The sequence below is a fragment of the Oncorhynchus masou genome, chromosome 3 (genome assembly GCF_036934945.1).
Source record: "Oncorhynchus masou masou isolate Uvic2021 chromosome 3, UVic_Omas_1.1, whole genome shotgun sequence".
In the NCBI taxonomy this organism is placed as follows: Eukaryota; Metazoa; Chordata; class Actinopteri; order Salmoniformes; family Salmonidae; genus Oncorhynchus; species Oncorhynchus masou.
This window is the reverse complement of record NC_088214.1, coordinates 29,214,769-29,234,220: the sequence shown is the minus strand read 5'-3', so window position 1 is coordinate 29,234,220 and position 19,452 is coordinate 29,214,769. Positions and strand designations below refer to the sequence as shown.

Genomic DNA, 19,452 nt, shown 5'->3' with positions numbered 1-19,452 from the left:
ATTCTATTAAATACATATTTCATGCACTCTGTCTTGAAAGTAAACCATTGCTAAAATATACAATGTTCTCTTGGGCTAGAGATTTTTGAGGGGGTTGAATGCTCTAGATTTGAAATCTCTTATGTTATAGAAGTCAGTTATGTTTGTTTCACACCTGTGATGTTCCTTCAGGAGCATGAGAAAAGGTGTTGGAGTGTCGATTTCAACCTCATGGATCCCAAGCTTCTAGCCTCTGGTTCTGATGATGCAAAAGGTAATGTTGAAACAATGCAATTGTTTGTTTGCTCTTCTCCCTGTGTCCTAATAAACAAGATGCCTGCTGGATTTAAAGTGAACATAGTGCTAGTTTCAACACTTTGGTGTTTTTGTTATTGATCTAGGATTGCATCTGTTTTTTGTTTCATCTTTCAGTGAAGTTATGGTCTACCAACCTTGACAATTCAGTCGCCAGCATCGAGGCCAAAGCAAATGTGTGCTGTGTAAAGTTCAGTCCAACGTCGCGGTATCATCTTGCTTTTGGTTGTGCAGGTAGGTTCATCTGTGACGCTACAATGCATTTGGAAATTATTCAGACCCCTTGACTATTTCCACATTTTGTTATAGCCTTATTCTAAAATTAATTAAATCAAATAAATCCTCATCAATCTACACACAATACCCCATAATGACAAAGCGATAACAGCTTTTTAGAAATGTTTCTACATTTTAGTTTAAAAAAAGCAGAAATACCTTATTTACATAAGTATTCCGAACCTTTGCTATGAGAATAGATATTGAGCTCCGCTGCATCCTGTTTCCATTGATTATACAACTTGACTGGAGTCCACCTGTGATAAATTAAATTGATTGGACATGATTTGGAAAGAGGCACACCTGTTTATATAAGGTCCCACAGTTGACAGTGCATGTCAGCAAAAACCATGCCGTGAGGTCGAAGGAATTGTCTGTAGAACTCCAAGACAGTATTGTGTCGAGGTACAGATCTGGGGAAGGGCACCAAAACATTTCTGCAGCATTGAAGGTCCCCAAGAACACAATGGCCTCCATCATTCTTAAATGGAAAAGGTTGTATTTAATTTTATTTTTACCCCTTTTTCTCCCCAATTTCGTGATATCCAATTGGTAGTTACTCGGGAGAGGCAAAGGTTGACAGCCGTGTGTCCTCCGAAACACGACCCATTCAAGCCGCACGGCTTATTGACACACTGCTTGCTTAACCCGGAAGCAAGCCGCATCAATGTGTCAGAGGAAACACCATCCAACTGGTGACCGAAGTCAGTGTGCATGCAAATCCTCCTCAAACCCAGATGATGCTGGGCCAATTGTGCGCTGCCTTATGGGTCTCCCAGTCGCTACCGGCTGAGACACAGCCCGGGATCAATCAAGTGCCTTAGACCGCCGTGTCACTCGAGAGGCCCTAAATGGAAGAACTTTTGGACTTCCTCAATCAGACCACCCGGCCAAACTGAGCAATCGAGGGAAAAGGGCCTTGGTCAGGGAGGTGACCAAGAACACGATGGTCAATCTGACAGAGCTCCAGTGGTAAGTGTTGGGCCAGTAACCGAAAGGTTGCTGGATCGACTCCCCGAGCTGTTCTGCCCCTGAGCAAGGCAGTTAACCCACTGTTCCCGGGTGCCGAAGACGTGGGTGTCGATTATGGCAGCCCTCTGCACCTCTCTGATTCAGAGGGGTTGGGTTAAATGTGAATGTTGAATGCATTGTTGTACAACTGACTAGGTATCCCCCTTTCCTCTGTGGAGATGGGAGAACCTGCCAGAAGGACAACCATCTCTGCAGCACTCCACCAATCAGGCCTTTATGATAGACTGGCCAGACGGAACCCACTCCTCAGTAAAAGGCACATAACAGCCCGCTTGGAGATTGCCACAAGGCACCTAATGGACTTTCAAACCATGAGAAACAAGATTCTCCGGTCTGAAAAAAACAAGATTGAAGTGTCACGTCTGGAGGAAACCTGGCACCATCCCTACGTTGAATCGTGGTGGTTGCAAGCATAATGCTGTTTTGAATGTTTTTCAGCGGCAGGGACTGGGAGACTAGTCAGGATGAAGGAAAAAATTAACGGAGCAAGTACAGAGCGATCTTTGAAGAAAACCTGCTCCGGAGTACTCAGGACCTCAGACCGGGGTGAAGGTTCACCTTCCAACAAGACAATGACCCAAAGCACACAGCCTAGACAACGCAGGAGTGGCTTCGAGACAAGCCTCTGAATGTCCTTGAGTGGCCCAGCCAGAGACCGGACTTGAACCCATTCCAACATCTCTTTTAGAGACCTGAAAATAGCTGTGCAGCAATGCTACCCACCCAATCTGACAGAGATTGAGAGGCTCTGCAGAGAAGAATGGGAGAAACTCCCCAAATACAGGTGTGCCAAGCTTGTAGCTACATACCCAAGAAGACTGGCAGCGATTTCAGCATCGAATGGTGCTTCTACGAACTACTGAGCAAAGGGTCTGAATTTATGTCAGTGTGATATTTCAGTTTTATATATATATATACACACACACACACACACATTTTCGAACATTCCTTAAACCTTATTTTTCACTTTGTCATTACCGGGTATTGTGTGTAGATTCACGAGGAAAATAAATAAAGTTGGGGTCTGAATACTTCTCCGAATGGGTGGGTGATTCTCACAATTTTGATTTCTTTGATTTCAAACATGAAATCTTTAAATACTTGAATCAACAAATGTCATTTTTAGGCATTAATGACAAGGTCTGAAGTGTTTGTGAGCATTCATTTATAAACATTTACTGACAATTTAATACCTTTTGAACATATTTTCCAAAACAAGTCCTTAAAAATCTCATTAGGGCAATGGTCTGAAAACATCAAGACCATTAGGAAAGCTAATACATTTTCAAGATTAATAACAGTCATGCAAAGTTACTTGAAACTCTCTGAAATAATATATTTTTAAATTAACATTTTTATTTGATTTTGACTGACATATTTTCAAAATGTGGCAAGCCTGAAAGGGCATAACGTAGATATTCTGCACATGCATTTTACATTTACATTTACATTTAAGTCATTTAGCAGACGCTCTTATCCAGAGCGACTTACAAATTGGTGAATTCACCTTCTGACATCCAGTGGAACAGCCACTTTACAATAGTGCATCTAAATCATTAAGGGGGAGGGGGGGGTGAGAAGGATTACTTATCCTATCCTAGGTATTCCTTGAAGAGGTGGGGTTTCAGGTGTCTCCGGAAGGTGGTGATTGACTCCGCTGTCCTGGCGTCGTGAGGGAGTTTGTTCCACCATTGGGGGCCAGAGCAGCGAACAGTTTTGACTGGGCTGAGCGGGAACTGTACTTCCTCAGTGGTAGGGAGGCGAGCAGGCCAGAGGTGGATGAACGCAGTGCCCTTGCTTGGGTGTAGGGCCTGATCAGAGCCTGGAGGTACTGCGGTGCCGTTCCCCTCACAGCTCCGTAGGCAAGCACCATGGTCTTGTAGCGGATGCGAGCTTCAACTGGAAGCCAGTGGAGAGAGCGGAGGAGCGGGGTGACGTGAGAGAACTTGGGAAGGTTGAACACCAGACGGGCTGCGGCGTTCTGGATGAGTTGTAGGGGTTTAATGGCACAGGCAGGGAGCCCAGCCAACAGCGAGTTGCAGTAATCCAGACGGGAGATGACAAGTGCCTGGATTAGGACCTGCGCCGCTTCCTGTGTGAGGCAGGGTCGTACTCTTAAAAGCAACATTAACATCAAATGAACACCTGTTGCGGTAATGATACATATGTTTTGAAAATTAGGTTGAGGATTTCGGTAATGATAAGTATACTAAGACTGCGGTATGGTTAAAAACATACAATTTGATGTAGAACATAAATGAGATAATATTGGCACAATCATGGATTCAAGTTCAATCAATTTCATTTTGCAGTGCTTCAAAAGTACAGAACAAACAATACAGTGCCTTGCAAAAGTATTCACCCCCTTGGTATTTTTCCTATTTTGGTGCATTTACAACCTGTAATTTTAATTGATATTTATTTGGATTTCATGTAATGGGCATTGACAAAATAGTCCAAATTGGTGAAGTGAAATGAAAAATTATTTGTTTCAAAATATTTTAAACGGAAAAGTGCTGCATGCATATGCATTTACCCCCTTTGCTAATGAAGCCCCTAAATAAGATCTGGTGCAAACAATTTCAGAAGTCTAATAATTAGTTAGATTCCACACAGGTGGACTTTATTTAAGTGTCACATGATCTGTCAAATGATCTTAGTATACAGTTGAAGTCGGAAGTTTACATATACTTATGTTGGAGTCATTAACTTGTTTTTCAACCACTCCACAAATTTCTTGTTAACAAACTATAGTTTTTGCAAGTCGGTTAGGACATCTACTTTGTGCATGTGTAGCCGATGTGAAATGGCTAGCTAGTTAGTGGTGGTGCGCGCTAGTGGTGTTTTCAATAAGTGACGTCACTTGCTCTGAGACCTTGAAGTAGTAGTGGTTCCCCTGGCTCTGCAAGGGCCCCAGCTTTTGTGGAGCGATGGGTAACGATGCTTCGAGGGTGACTGTTGACGTGTGCAGAGTGTGCCCAGGTCGGGGCGAGGCCTACCTGAAACATTTGACCCAAGTTAAACAATTTATAGGAAATTACACTCAATTTGTTTTTGGTAGATGTACATGTCTGACCCACTGGGAATGTGATGATAGAAATAAAAGCTGAAATATAATTCTCTCTACTATTATTCTGACATTTAACATTCTTAAAATAAGGTGGTGATCCTAACTGACCTTTTAGACAAGGCAATTTTTACTAGGATTAAATGTCAGGCATTATGAAACTGAGTTTAAATGTATTTGGCTAAGGTGTATGTTAACTTCAGACTTCAACTGTTCTGAAAGGCCCCAGAGTCTACCATACCACTAAGCAAGGGGCACCACCAAGCGAGTGGCACTATGAAGACCAAGGAACTCTCCAAACAGGTCAGGGACGAAGTTGTGAAGTGCAGATCAGGGTTGGATTATTAAAAAAATCTAACTTTGAACATCCCATGGAGCACCATTTTAAATCTGTTATTAAAAAAATGGACAGAATATGGCACCCCAACAAACCTGCCAAGAGAGGGCCGCCCACCAAAACTCACGGACTAGGCAAGGAGGCCATTAATCAGAGAGGCAAGAAAGAGACCAAAGATAACCCTAAAGGAGCTGCATAGCTCCCCAGCGGAGATTGGAGTATCTGTCCATAGGACCACTTTAAGCTGTACACTCCACAGAGCTAGGCTTTACTGGAAGAATGGCCAGAAAAATCCATAGCTTAATTTTTTTTTTAAATAAGCAAACACGTTTAGTGTTCGCCAAAAGGCATCTGGGAGACTCCCATAACATATAGATGAAGGTACTCTGGTTAGATGAGACTAAAATGTAGTTTTTTGGCCATCAAGGAAAACGCTATGTCTGGCACAAACCAAACACCTCTCATCACCCCGAGAACGCCATCCCCACAGTGATGCATGGAGGTGGCAGCATCATGCTGAGGGTATGTTTTTCATCGACGGGGACTGGGAAACTGGTCAGAATTGAAGGAATGATGGATAGTGCTAAATACAGGGAAATTCTTGAGGAAACCTGTTTCAGTCTTCAAGAGATTTGAGACTGGGTCGGAGGTTCACCTTCCAGCAGGACAATGACCCTAAGCATACTGCTAAAGCAACACACGAGTGGTTTAAGGGGAGACGTTGAAATGTCCTGGAATGATTTAGTCAAAGCCCTGACCTCAATCCAATTGAGAATCTGGTATAATTTAAAGATTGCTGTACACCATCGGAACCCATCCAACTTGAAGGAGCTGGAGCAGTTTTGCCTTGAAGAATGTGCAAAAACCCAGACATACCCCAAGAGACTTGCAGCTGTAAATGCTGCATAAGGTGACTCTACAAAGTATTGACTTTGGGGGGTTGTGAATAGTTATGCACTCTCAAGTTCTGTTTTTTGTTGTTGTCTTATTTCGTGTTTTAAACAATAAAAAATATTTTCCATCTTCAAAGTGGTAGGCATGTTGTGTTAATCAAATTATACAATCTCCCCAAAAATATATTATAATTCCAGGTTGTAAGGCATCAAAATAGGAAAAATGCCAAGGTGGTGAATACTTTCGCAAGCCACTATAGTCTAAAATCAGAGAACACACAAAAACAATACATGCATAAACATTAGAATACTATGTCATCATCACTACACACACTGGCCTGTAAAGTGTCTCTTGGGGATGTTTCTGTGACCCCAAGCTGATGCAGCGTCTATCTTCAAGCCAAAGTTTTAATCTGTTTTGCAAGCACATGTTTTTCTGTCTGACTCTTTGCTGGCCAATCCAAAATGACTTAAGTTTAATTAATTAAGGCTTGGAAAGGTTGTGCCATAACAGACAAATCTTCTATGAAGATATTCCGTAAGAGAGCCTTAACGGACACTGTCTGGCCCTTTTTTCTAATTTTTCCGGATTTCCCATTTATTATAGTGGAGATCTTGATGAAGGAAGTGGCTAACAAGTTTGCGCATTAGTCTTCTCTGGCTGTTATTGAGTGATGTTCTCTGACCTCTCTTAGTAGTATTCTTCTGGACCTCTCTGCCTTCCATGATGAGAATTACCTGCTTCCTCTTGACCATCATCTCAAGTCTTTCAGTCTTTTCTTTTGGTTGACCATCTCTTTAGGTTGACCAGAAGCTTCTTTTCTGTGTAATGCAGCTTTGACCTCAATTTTGATAGTGTTTTCTTTCTTCTGTTCCTCTTTTTGGGTGATTCCTTTGGGGGTAGATGTCTTCATTGGTCCTGGTGTCTGTAGAGATGTCTCTCTTCTTTTATGAGTTGAGGTGAAAATGGCTGTTCTCTTGGGGAGGCTGTGTCTTGAAGATTTTGAATAACTTAATTTGCTTCTTGGACATGTTGAAGTGTATCATCTTCCTGGCTTGATGATGTCATGTCCAATACAGATGTAGTGTCCAATACTTTTAGCTGTTTCTTTCTTCTGTAATACCTCTGAGTTTACCTGCTACTGTTTTCTGTTTTCTTCTTTTCATGTTGCTTCTTTGTCAGATCTAGAGTTTTCTTGATTTTACTATTTTGATTTCGTTTTTGATATCTGGAACTGGAAAGGTAGCTGGAAATGAGCATGTCTCAAACATGAGAAAAATGTACTGTTATGGACACGTCATCCTATAGTAGAGACTGAATGGCTTACAGACTGTGTGTGTGTGCATCCTACAGTAAGGAATGAATGCTTACAGACGGTTTGCGGAGGATGAGAAACCTTAGCATGTTTTGCTAACAATAGAAAAGACATGATGACTAAGCAAATGTTTACTCAATGTACATAATTAGACATTAATGAAGTATATTTTCATAGAAAATGTTAAATCATATTTTTCTAAACGTGGAAACCTACCGTTATCTGTAATGATAATTAATTATGTTGGGTATGCAGTCTGACGAGGATCTTAACTTTTAACTGGAGAAATACAGAGATCTGCTTACCTGGTAGCCATCTTGAAGGTACTGACAGATGTTTTGCTTCATTCAAAATCACACTTTATTTAACATTCTCTGTGTAAACAGTCCTTCAAAATGTTGTGGAGGATGAGAACATCAGTCATAGACACTTCATTTTTCCACAATTTTTTCCATTTATTATTATACATGAATCTTCAGTTCATATTTTCTGTCATTTGAAAACGTCTAGAACATCCATTTATTTTTTTCAGAATATTTTGATTTTACTCTGTTTTTAAATTACAACATAACATACATTCAGACAGCTGGAAGGTTGCAGTAATGAGAATTTTAGCAGAAAATGCAATAAAATATAAAAATAATTACTATATTGAAATCACTCTTTGTGCAAGGTAGAGAACACTATCTTATGATATTTTGTTATATTACCAAATTACATGTTTTAAATTTAAAATCATTACTGCCATGGTATTTTAATGGTTTCATGAGAATGACCTGAATGCGCTGCTACTTCTTCCAAACCCCCTCCCCCAAATTACAACTGTGTCCTTTTCTGCGTTTTCTCCCAGACCACTGTGTCCACTACTACGACCTCCGCAACACTAAACAGCCTATCATGGTGTTCAAAGGCCACAGGAAAGCTGTGTCCTACGCTAAGTTTGTCAACGGAGAGGAAATTGTATCTGCGTAAGTCACCTCAATCAAATTAAGTTTGGGTTGTCACAGTTTGACATTTTGAATGACTGTATGGTAAATGTTCCCCAAATTAATACAGCATTTGCCTTTTAGGTCACTGATCTTAATTCTTTAGAGCCTAAGACGTTGGGTGGCGCTAAACTGACGACTTATGGAATTGTTTAAAGATGGTCATACTATGGACCATAGAAATACATTGAATAACACATTCATGAATGTCAAAAAGGACAAAAAAAATAAATCATGAGAAACAAGGATTTGAATAGTGTGTCCTACATCTAGGATGTGATGTGTGTGTGTGTGTGTGTGTGTGTATACTGCTCAAAAAAATAAAGGGAACACTTAAACAACACAATGTAACTCCAAGTCAATCACACTTCTGTGAAATCAAACTGATCACTTAGGAAGCAACACTGATTGACAATACATTTCACATGCTGTTGTGCGAATGGAATATACAACAGGTGGAAATTATAGGCAATTAGCAAGACACCCCCAATAAAGGAGTGGTTCTGCAGGTGGTGACCACAGACCACTTCTCGGTTCCTATGCTTCCTGGCTGATGTTTTGGTCACTTTTGAATGCTGGCGGTGCTTTCACTCTAGTGGTAGCATGAGACGGAGTCTAGAAACCACACAAGTGGCTCAGGTAGTGCAGCTCATCCAGGATGGCACATCAATGCGAGCTGTGGCAAGAAGACTTGCTGTGTCTGTCAGCGTAGTGTCCAGAGCTTGGATGCGCTACCAGGAGACAGGCCAGTACATCAGGAGACGTGGAAGAGGCCGTAGGAGGGCAACAACCCAGCAGCAGGACCGCTACCTCCGCCTTTTTGCAAGGAGGAGCACTGCCAGAGCCCTGCAAAATGACCTCCAGCAGGCCACAAATGTGCATGTGTCTGCTCAAACGGTCAGAAACAGACTCCATGAGGGTGGTATGAGGGCCCGGCGTCCACAGGTGGGGGTTGTGCTTACAGCCCAACACCATGCAGGACGTTTGGCATTTTCCAGAGAACACAAAGATTGGCAAATTCGCCACTGGTGCCCTGTGCTCTTCACAGATGAAAGCAGGTTCACACTGAGCACGTGACAGACGTGAAAGTCTGGAGACACTGTGGAGAACGTTCTGCCTGCAACATCCTCCAGCATGACCGATTTGGCGGTGGGTCAGTCATGGTGTGGGGTGGCATTTCATTGGGGGGCCGCACAGCCTTCCATGTGCTCGCCAGAGGTAGCCTGACTGCCATTAGGTACCGAGATGAGATCCTCAGACCCCTTGTGAGACCATATGCTGGTGCGGTTGGCCCTGGGTTCCTCCTAATGCAAGACAATGCTAGACCTCATGTGGCTGGAGTGTGTCAGCAGTTCCTGCAAGAGGAAGGCATTGATGCTATGGACTGGCCCGCCCGTTCCCCAGACCTGAATCCAATTGAGCACATCTGGGACATCATGTCTCGCTCCATCCACCAACGCCACGTTGCACCACAGACTGTCCAGGAGTTGGCGGGTGCTTTAGTCCATGTCTGGGAGGAGATCCGCCGCCTCATCAGGAGCATGCCCAGGTGTTGTAGGGAGGTCATACAGGCACGTGGAGGCCACACACACTACTGAGCCTCATTTTGACTTGTTTTAAGGACATTACATCAAAGTTGGATCAGCCTGTAGTGTGACTCCAAATCCAGACCTCCATGGGTTGATAAATTTGATTTCCATTGATCAGTTTTGTGATTTTGTTGTCAGCACATTCAACTATGTAAAGAAAAAAGTATTTAATAAGAATATTTCATTCATTCAGATCTAGGATGTGGTATTTTAGTGTTCCCTTTATTTTTTGGAGCAGTGTATAGATAGATATAGTACCAGTCAAAAGTTTAGACACACCTATTCATTACAGGGTTGTTCTTTTCACTATTTTCTACATTGTACAATAATACTAAAGACATCAAAACTATGAAATAAAATGGAATCATGTAGTAACCCAAAAAGTGTTAAACAAATCAAAATATATTTCATATTTTAGATTCTTCAAAGTAGCCACCCTTTGCCTTGATGACAGCTTTGCACACTCTTGGCGTTCTCTCAACCTATCTTCATGAGGTACTCACCTGGAATGCATTTCAAGTAACAGGTGTGCCTTGTTAATTTGTGGAATTTCTTTCCGCTAGTGGCCAATCAGTTATGTTGTGACATGGTAGGGGTGGAACACAGAAGATAGCCATATTTGGTTAATTTAAAAAAAGGTCTATATTATGGCAAGAACAGCTGAAATAAGAAAAGAGAGATGACAGTCCATCATTACTTTAAGATATGTAGGTCATTCAGCCTGGAAAATGTCAAGAACTTTGAAAGTTTCTTCAAGTGCCGTCACAAAAACCATCAAGCGCTATGATGAAACTGGCTCTCATTAGAACCGCCACAGGAAAGGAAGATCTAGAGTTACCTCTGCTGCAGAAAATTAGTTAGTTACCAGCCTCAGAAATTGCAGCCCAAATAAATACTTCAGTGTTCAAGTAGCAGACACATCTCAACATCAACTGTTCAGAGGAGACTCTGGGAATCAGGCTTTCATGGTTGAATTGCTGCAAAAAAAGCACTGCTAAAACACACATTTGAGATTTTTGGTTCCAACCGCCGTGTCTTTGAGACTCAGAGTAGGTGAACGGATGATCTCCGCACGTGTGCTTCCCACCGTGAAGCATGTAGGAGGCGGTGTGGGGGTGCTTTGCTGGTGACACTGTCTGTGATTTATTTAGAATTCAAGGCACACTTAACCAGCATGGATACCACAGCATTCTGCAGCGAAATGCCATCCGCTTCGTGGGACTATTATTTGTTTTTCAACAGGACAATGACCCAAAACAAAGGGCTATTTGACCAAGAAAGAGAGTGATGGTGCTGCATCAGATGACCTGTTCTCCACAACCACACGACCTCAATCCATCCAGCGATGGTTTTGGATGAGTTGGACCGCAGAGTGAAGGAAAAGCAGCCAACAAGTACTCAGCCAATGTGGGAACTCCTTCAAAACTGTTGGAAAAGCATTCCTCATGAAACTGTTTGATAGAATGCCAAGAGTGTGCAAAGCTGTCATCAAGGCAAAGGGTGGCTACTTTTGAAGAATCTAAAATATATTTTGATTTGTTTAACACATTTTTTTTGCTTACTACATGTTTCCATGTGTTTTTTTCACGGTTTTGATGTCTTCACTATTATTCTACAATGTAGAAAATGGCAAAATAAAGAACACCATAGTGTTTGTGAGAGGCTCATCTTCTTTCCATAGTTTATTGGCCAAGCCGTTCGGGCGCTACAGACAAATCTGCAAGAAAAACAAATTTAGGGATGTCTCATGGTCTAACATACATGCTCTCACCTTTCACCGCAGATGTGGAAGGGCGACATCAGAGGATGCAGTGCGTTGATATGTGGCCGATGCAAGAAAAACATATCTGTAGCTGAAGTGCATATTCTGCTGACATATTTCCTCTTCTATACCACACAGCTCAACAGATAGCCAGCTGAAGCTGTGGAATGTAAACAAGCCCCACTGCTTGCGCTCATTCAAGGGCCACATCAATGAGAAGAACTTTGTTGGCCTTGCCTCCAATGGAGACTATGTTGCTTGTGGTAAGTGGGACCGGACCATGTTGACAGCTGCATGCTGTGTGGTGCTGGAAAAGTCCAGTGCCACACATTTGAAAATGCTTTTACTCAGATTGACACAATCAGATTGACATTCATATGTGGCTTAAGAATTCATGCTGTTTGGAGACTAAATGACCAATTGTGCAGTTGTTTCACAATTCCTTTTGGGTGCTTTTAAATGTAGTGTACTTTTATTTGATGAGTACTAAAAGAACTGATGAAATGCCAGATTTTGGAGTCCAATCACTGACAATGATGTGATTATTTTCTCTGCAGGAAGTGAGAACAACTCTCTGTATCTATACTACAAAGGCCTGTCCAAGACACTGCTGACATTTAAGTTTGACACTGTGAAGAGTGTGCTGGATAAAGACAAGAAGGAAGATGACACCAATGAGTTTGTCAGCGCTGTATGCTGGAGAGCTATGCCTGACGGGGTAAGAGTGTGTTTGTCAGACCATTGGAGATTCGTATGTCTGATATCCAGTGTATATGTCTGCTTTACGGTTAAGCCTTTTGAATCGGCTGCAAACAAAATATTTACCAACAACAAATGCCTGTCTTGTGACCTTAATGATGCTCCCAGTATAGGGAGTATAAGAAGCTAGCGTATTCCTCGAGGCAGACTGACACCACTGTCCAGTGGAGCATGTTATTACTCTCTCACACAAGGACAAGTAACTGCCACAAGAATGGCTCATTACACAAACAGTTTGGTCTAAGATAATGGTCACTATCTCAAACACATAAAACCACCTACAATTTCCATGGTTGGTAAATACAAGAGCACAGGGTTGAACTACCTGGCAACACAGTCATACACCATGGTGTGTCACTACCTAAATGACCCCCTTGTCAATGCTTAAATGACCCCCCCCCCCCCCCCGATGAAGTCTATGGGCCAAAATGCATCGGTTTCAACAATAAATAATAATTTGTATTAAGGCCACTGCATATTTTCCAAAAGTTACTGAATTTCCTCTCGTGTTCAGTTTGCTTCTCAATTCATGCTCCTTGGTTGTAGAGCGAGGTATCAACATTGTTCCTTTCTCTTTTCACTGAATTTCCTTGAGCAGCATAGCTCAGTTTTCTACCGGTTTTGCACCATATGAAGTTGATAACCTGATGACATTGTTTGAATATTATAGATACATTTATATACACTCTTTGAGGCCACATTGTTGTTATTTAGTAAAAGCATAATTAGGGAAATAGAGTAATGTTGGTGTCAATCAACCACAAGTACTAATTTAACAGTTTCATGGTTTGTGTTTTTCTGACCTCTCTTATAGGACTCCAATGTGCTGATTGCTGCAAACAGTCAAGGAACAATCAAGGTTTGCTTTTTTGATTGTATTTGTCTACTTATGTACTTAGCATTTACAGTCTTTCTCTTGTTGGGAACTCACAATGACCATCTTATTGCAGGCTATGTCAATTGGGGTCTATGTAGGGTTTTCAGCCTTGATAAAATGTAGACAACAAAGGCTGCCCATTTCTGATATTTTCTTACCACTAATTGGTCTTTTGACCAATCAGTTCTTTTTCAGAGCTGATCTGATTGGTCATAAGATCAATTAGAGAAAAAAATATCAGAATTGGGATGCCTGTGTAAATGCAGCCATGGTGTTTCCTTCCTGCTCACATGTATTTTTCTCTCATCATAGGTACTTGAACTTGTTTGAAGGTCCATCAGATCTTCTTATCAAAGCCTCTGGAAACTACTGCTCCATTTCATGGCCAGTCTGAGTCCGGGGATTGGAGCATAGTGGCTTGGTTGAATGGAAATTTCGTCATTCAGGATCTGAGGAACTGACCAGGTTGGAAAAATGAACTAAACCGAAGTCCTTTGATTTTAATGAGCAAGAATACTTTGGAATAGACTTTGAGCGGATCGTACACTAGTATAGTGGATGTATATAATTCAGTGACATTGAGGGCCTTTCTGCACAAAAGTGGAAGATGAATCTTTTGAAATCCTCTTTTTGAATAAAGTTATTGACCAATAGAACATTTTAACATGATTTGAGGTTGAATTGAAATGTGTTATTTTTAATAAGAACTTGTACAAATGTATTTCAATAGAGGTACATCCAGCAAGAAGCTACATTTTAAAGGCCAAAGCACAAGTCAAAACAGAAATAAAATGCAAAATGACTCATCTTTGTATGAATGCTTTTTGAGCCCATTGTGTCATCTTCAATAGTCTTTGTTTTACCCCTATGTTTGGCCTATGTGTTTGATGATTCGAGGAATGGCAACTCCTTTAAACTGGACTTGTTTTCGTTCTGCAATGAAGTTTTCAATGGTGTGGCTTTGCATTAAGAATGTTGTTATGTGTTGACAATGTTTGAAAACTCAACAGAAGAATCAGTGACTGAGACATTTCACTCATGGTACAGTATATTTCTCTTATGTCACATTAAACTAAACATCTATTCGATAATACAAATCCTGTCTCAAATACTTTCATTTTGTATTAAGTCATGATGCATGTTGCAACCAGTACACATCAACACATGAAATCAATTGGATTTGCTAGACAGCCAAGACTTACAGTACTTACCTATTATCTGATAAACGACCAAGAGATGTTTTTTATTTGTATATATTAATAAATTATTTGCAGAGAATTGTCTTTGCAGTGAGTTATTCTTGGTTTTAAAAAAGAGCAACGTAACACTGAAATTGAGTAGTGTAATGCCAAATTATAGAAAGGTTCTGACTTCGAAGTAACTTCTGTGATCTTGATTACTTTGATACTGTATCTTCCCAGTTTGTACAGGACCGCCTCCTTGAACAGTCAATTTGCCATTCATTATTTATAGGACGGTTTTCCTTGTTAACCCTTGAGTTCCTAAGTATTATTTTTTATAATTAGACATACTGGTATCTGAAATATATTCAGAAAATCCTCTCCTTTTGACTATTACACAATTATTGTAATTTGTACGTGTTTAATTGTACCCCTCAATTTCCATGACTTGTAACTGAAATAAATAAATAAACTGAATTAACAGCTTTCTTTTGCTGGTATACATGTCAGCAATTGTCAAAGTTAGAAGCTGATGAGAATTATTTATTTTTTGCTCCAGCACACCACCTCCAGCTTAATTTTCTCCCCATGCAGTACCATGGTAACAGACATCCTCTTCTCTTACTGCAACCCTTTGGAGTGGATCCTGTGCCTGAGGACGCTACTCAGAAGCCCTTCATGTAGCAGCTCCTCTCTGTGGGTTAGCTTGCAGTGTCCCACTCGTAGTCAGCCTGAGAGCATCATTATAGTCCAGCTGAGGGAGAGAAAATAGGACCCAACTGTCAATCACATCAGGAGGCACTCTCACTCTGTCTCTCTTTATCTCGGTCTGTCTCACGCTCTGTCTCTCGCTTTCCCATACAAATAGTGTATTCTAAAGTTGGTGGAGCCTGGGCATTGGAGTTTGTGTGTTTTGATTAATTTCTGACGTACTGCCTCAGTTGTTTACTATGATCTGCACAGCACATCCACTGAGGTGGCATCTCTTTATCAGATAACGGATCCAGGCATTTTTAAGATGCCGATTAAAAGACAAGAACTGCTCTATGGAAAGAAATCTAGACTTCAACATGTTAATGACTGATCTAGATTGGTACTTCAACACTGAGTAAATTACCAGCTTCCTCAATAGCTTATTAGTGTGATTGAAGCCTAAGATACCATTAGTTCTGTTTTTATGCATTGATGTGAGAAGCTTTTTACACTTAGTACCCTCAAAGTTGAATGTTTTCTAAATGGATGAATTTGAGTGTTGTGCTATTTATTAATCTATTTCATAAGACAGTAAATATGACTTCTGAAGGAGGAAGGTTATCCATGTACTCTGTCAGTGAAAACAATATTCAATAAGATCAAAGGTTATCGTAAAATGATACTCCCCCACACACACACACACTACTTACATTTACAAAAGTGTTTAAGCAGCAGGGTAAGTAGTCAAGAAGTCTGTCATTTGACTTGTAAACAGACAGGTTCTATTTGACACCTTTGATTCTGATGTGGAGATTTCTTGTCTTCCCACCTGTAATCAGACTGTCTGTTCTGCTACCATACTCTGTCATTTCCACCCCAATCTCACTATCTATTTTACACTTCTGTGAAGTAGATGTGTTTACTGCAATTTTCCTGAGCTTGTATTGTCACCCATTGACTTCAGAATTCACAATGAACAGAACAGCAGAGAGCTGTCATTGTCCGTCCTTTTTTTATTTTTTATTTTAGTGTCAAATTTGTACCCCCTTTTTCTCCCCAATTTCGTGATTACAATATTGTCTCATCGCTGAAACTCCCCAACGGGTAAAGCGAAGGTTGAGTCATTAGTAGCGTGATGAGCCAAGTAAAGCCCCCTCCCCGGCCAAACCCTCCCCTATCCTGGGCCAATTGTACACAGCCCTATAAAACTCTCACGACAGCCGGGATTGAACCCCACACTGTAGTGACGCCACAACACTTCGATGCAGTGCCTTAGACCACTGCGCCACTTGGGAGGCAGCCATTGTCCTTTCTGAACAGCCTTTGTATTCTGCTCGTGGATGCAAAATTACCACCACCCCTGTCTCCAGCAGTCTCCTCAAAATTGCCTTGACAAAATACCTGCCCATTAGTAACGTTGCTCCCTTTGTTACTGCAAGCCACTCAAATCAAAACAGCTGGATTTGAAGAGTGTGTCAAGGAAGGACATACTTTTCTTCTACCCCTAGAATTTTGTGTAAGTTAAGGTTAGTTTTGAGGTCAGGATTATTGTTGTTTAAAATGTTGGCTTTACTTTAAATTGCATAAAGTCATAAGCTTCTATTGGGTATTGAATATGCCCTCAATAATCTTGTTGGTGAAGTAAAGTTATTAAACAAATAATGTATTACCATAATAAGCACATTTCTGTTGGTCATTTATACTAAACTTTTGACTACTGTTATACACATATAAGTACATTCGTCCCATTGTACATTCGTCCCAACATACAAAAGTGCTGCAATTTCTAAACGGTTCACCGTATATGGAAGAAAATACCCTCAGCTGACAAAATGCACTTTAACTTCATAGTTGTTGTATAATTTCAACATTTGTCACTGTCCCAGTACTTTTGGAGCTCACTGTAGTAGTACACTGAACAAATGCAACATGCAACAATTCCAAAGATTTTACTGATTTACAATTCATATAAGGAAATCAGTCAATTGAAATAAATAAATTAGGCCCGAATCTATGGATTTTACATGACTAGGAATACACATATGTATCTGTTGGTCACAGATACCTTAAAAAAAAACAAGGGGCGTGGATCAAAAAACCAGTCAGTATCTGGTGTGACCACCATTTGCCTCATGCAGCGCAACACATCTCCTCCACATAGAGTTGATCAGGCTGTTGATTGTGGCCTGTGGAATGTTCACTCACTCCTCTTCAATGGCTGTGCAAAGTTGCTGGACATTGGTTGGAACTGGAATACACTGTCGTACATGTCGATCCAGAGCATCCCAAACATGCTCAATGGGTGACATGTTTGGTGAGTATGTAGGCCATGGAAGAACTGGGGCATTTTCAGTTTACAGGAATGGTGTACATATCCTTGCGACATGGGGACATGGATTAACATGCTGAAACATGAGGTGAGGACGGTGGATGAATGGAACGGCAATGGGCCTCAGGGTCACGTCACGGTATCTCTGTGCATTCAAATTGCCATTGATAAAATGCAATTGTGTTCATTGTCCATAACTTATGCCTGCCCATACCATAACCCCACTGCCACATGGGGCACTCTGTTCATAACATTGACATCAGCAAACCGCTCACCCGCAAGATGCCATACACTCTACGCTGTCTGCCATCTGCCCGGTGCAATTGAAACCGCAATTAATCTGTGAAGAGCACACTTCTCCAGCGTGCCAGTGGCCATTGAAGGTGAGCATTTTCCCACTGAAGTTGATTATGACACCGAACTGCAGATGCACAAATATCATACCCTGAAGACATGCTAACCTCTCACTGTAACAATAACCAGGGAGGTTAGCTTTTTGGTGGGCGTTGATATTTATGCCTCTGTAACTTTCTCACTCGTCATTATTCACGATTCATTCAGGACTATCCGTTATCATGGTAGCATCCTCATTAATGTAGAAGTGTTTAGAAACATGTTCTATTTTTGTTTACAGTAGAATTGGCTCCAAAATGATACAATACATTATTAACATTTATTTCTATTGGGCACAAAATAATCTGAAACACAAGCAAAACAAACAGTAAAGGCATCCAACAAGTTTGTAGATTCACAAGCTTGATATAATCATTGTGTGCTAGGAATATGGGACCAAATGCTTAACTTTTGACTACTTCAATACACATATAAGGGAATTTGTCCCAATAATTTTGGTCCCCCAAAATGAGGGGACTATGTACAAAAAGTGCTGTAATTTCTAAATGGATGAAAATACCCTCAAATTAAAGCTGATAGTCTGCACTTCAACCTAGTCATTGTATCATTTCAAGTACAAAGTGCTGGAGTACATAGCCTAAATAACGAAAAATGTGCCACTGTCCCAGTACTTTTGGAGCTCACTGTATTTCACACCATACCACATGCACATCATGGAATAATCATGGTAGTGCACCATGGAATAGTAGAGGAAGAAAATTAAATAAACCACTCGTACAATATGGCTGTGAACTTTGAGAGCAGCTTGAAGTTAAATACTTGAAGCTATTTGGTCTCCTCTCCTCTCCTAGTAGTCTCCTCTTCCCTTCTCTTATATCTCAGATGCAGGGAGATACTCACTGACCCTCAAATGAGAGAACAGCTCAGGGATCTCTGACTTCCATTCCAATTATTGGGTGGAGGTCATTTGGATCAAAACTGTAATTGTTATCACCCCTCAATCTAAAAGTTAATGAAATGCTGGAAATCAGGAGTTTGACATGATCTTATTTGTTTCGTTATTGCAGGCTGAGACAAAGAACTAGGACTCAAGGCAAGTGAATCTAACTTCTCCTCAGACATTCAGTACACTACTTCCCTATGGAGCATGGTTCCCCTGAGCTGTTCTCCCTCTTTCTGTCCCATGACAGCGTCAGTGAGTCGTACATCCCAAATGGCACCCCATTCACTATTTAGTGCATTACTTTTGACCATGGCCCATAGAGAAATATGTGCTTCATCAACTCTCCAGGGTTTACGCCACTGGGGTGTTCTAACATAGTTTATACCATATCTGTGACACATTGACATTAGGAATTACTGCAGCAGAAATGTGCTGCATAATATTGGTCTTTCTGTGCTAGAATTGTTGGCACTCAATGCACAGGTGTGACGGGGGAAGAGATCTTTTTGAGTTTATAATGCATTTTTAAGTGATAATAACACTTCTTAGAGTAATATCCCTGATATTTTCGAGCATAATTTGATCAGCATTTTTTTTGTTAGTTTCAGAACACAGTGTGATACTTTTTTCATATTGACATCAAGAGGACTTTGATGGAACTTTCCTTCAAAACTGGAAGGGGAGTAAACAAGAATCCATGTGGGTTTGATGTTTGGCCATATGTGTTTGTCTCAGGTCTCCATGGCCTGTGGCTGTTTGTAATT

The 19,452-nt window shown here is 40.9% G+C and overlaps 1 protein-coding gene across 4 annotated transcripts in view; it reads left to right on the top strand.

Annotated features, from left to right (window-relative positions):
• LOC135514168 (E3 ubiquitin-protein ligase COP1-like) overlaps positions 1-14,857 on the top strand; it is a 39,124-nt gene extending 24,267 nt beyond the window's left edge. For 2 of the 4 annotated variants that reach the window (XM_064937442.1, XM_064937425.1), the window contains exons 14-20: positions 172-253; positions 412-528; positions 8,066-8,183; positions 11,691-11,815; positions 12,110-12,270; positions 13,126-13,170; positions 13,501-14,857. In XM_064937442.1, coding sequence (XP_064793514.1) covers positions 172-253; positions 412-528; positions 8,066-8,183; positions 11,691-11,815; positions 12,110-12,270; positions 13,126-13,170; positions 13,501-13,518 — 666 coding nt within the window. In that variant the 3' untranslated portion in view covers positions 13,519-14,857. The other 2 variants (XM_064937432.1, XM_064937452.1) reach the window with 2 other exon arrangements.
• Positions 14,858-19,452: the final 4,595 nt, after the last annotated feature.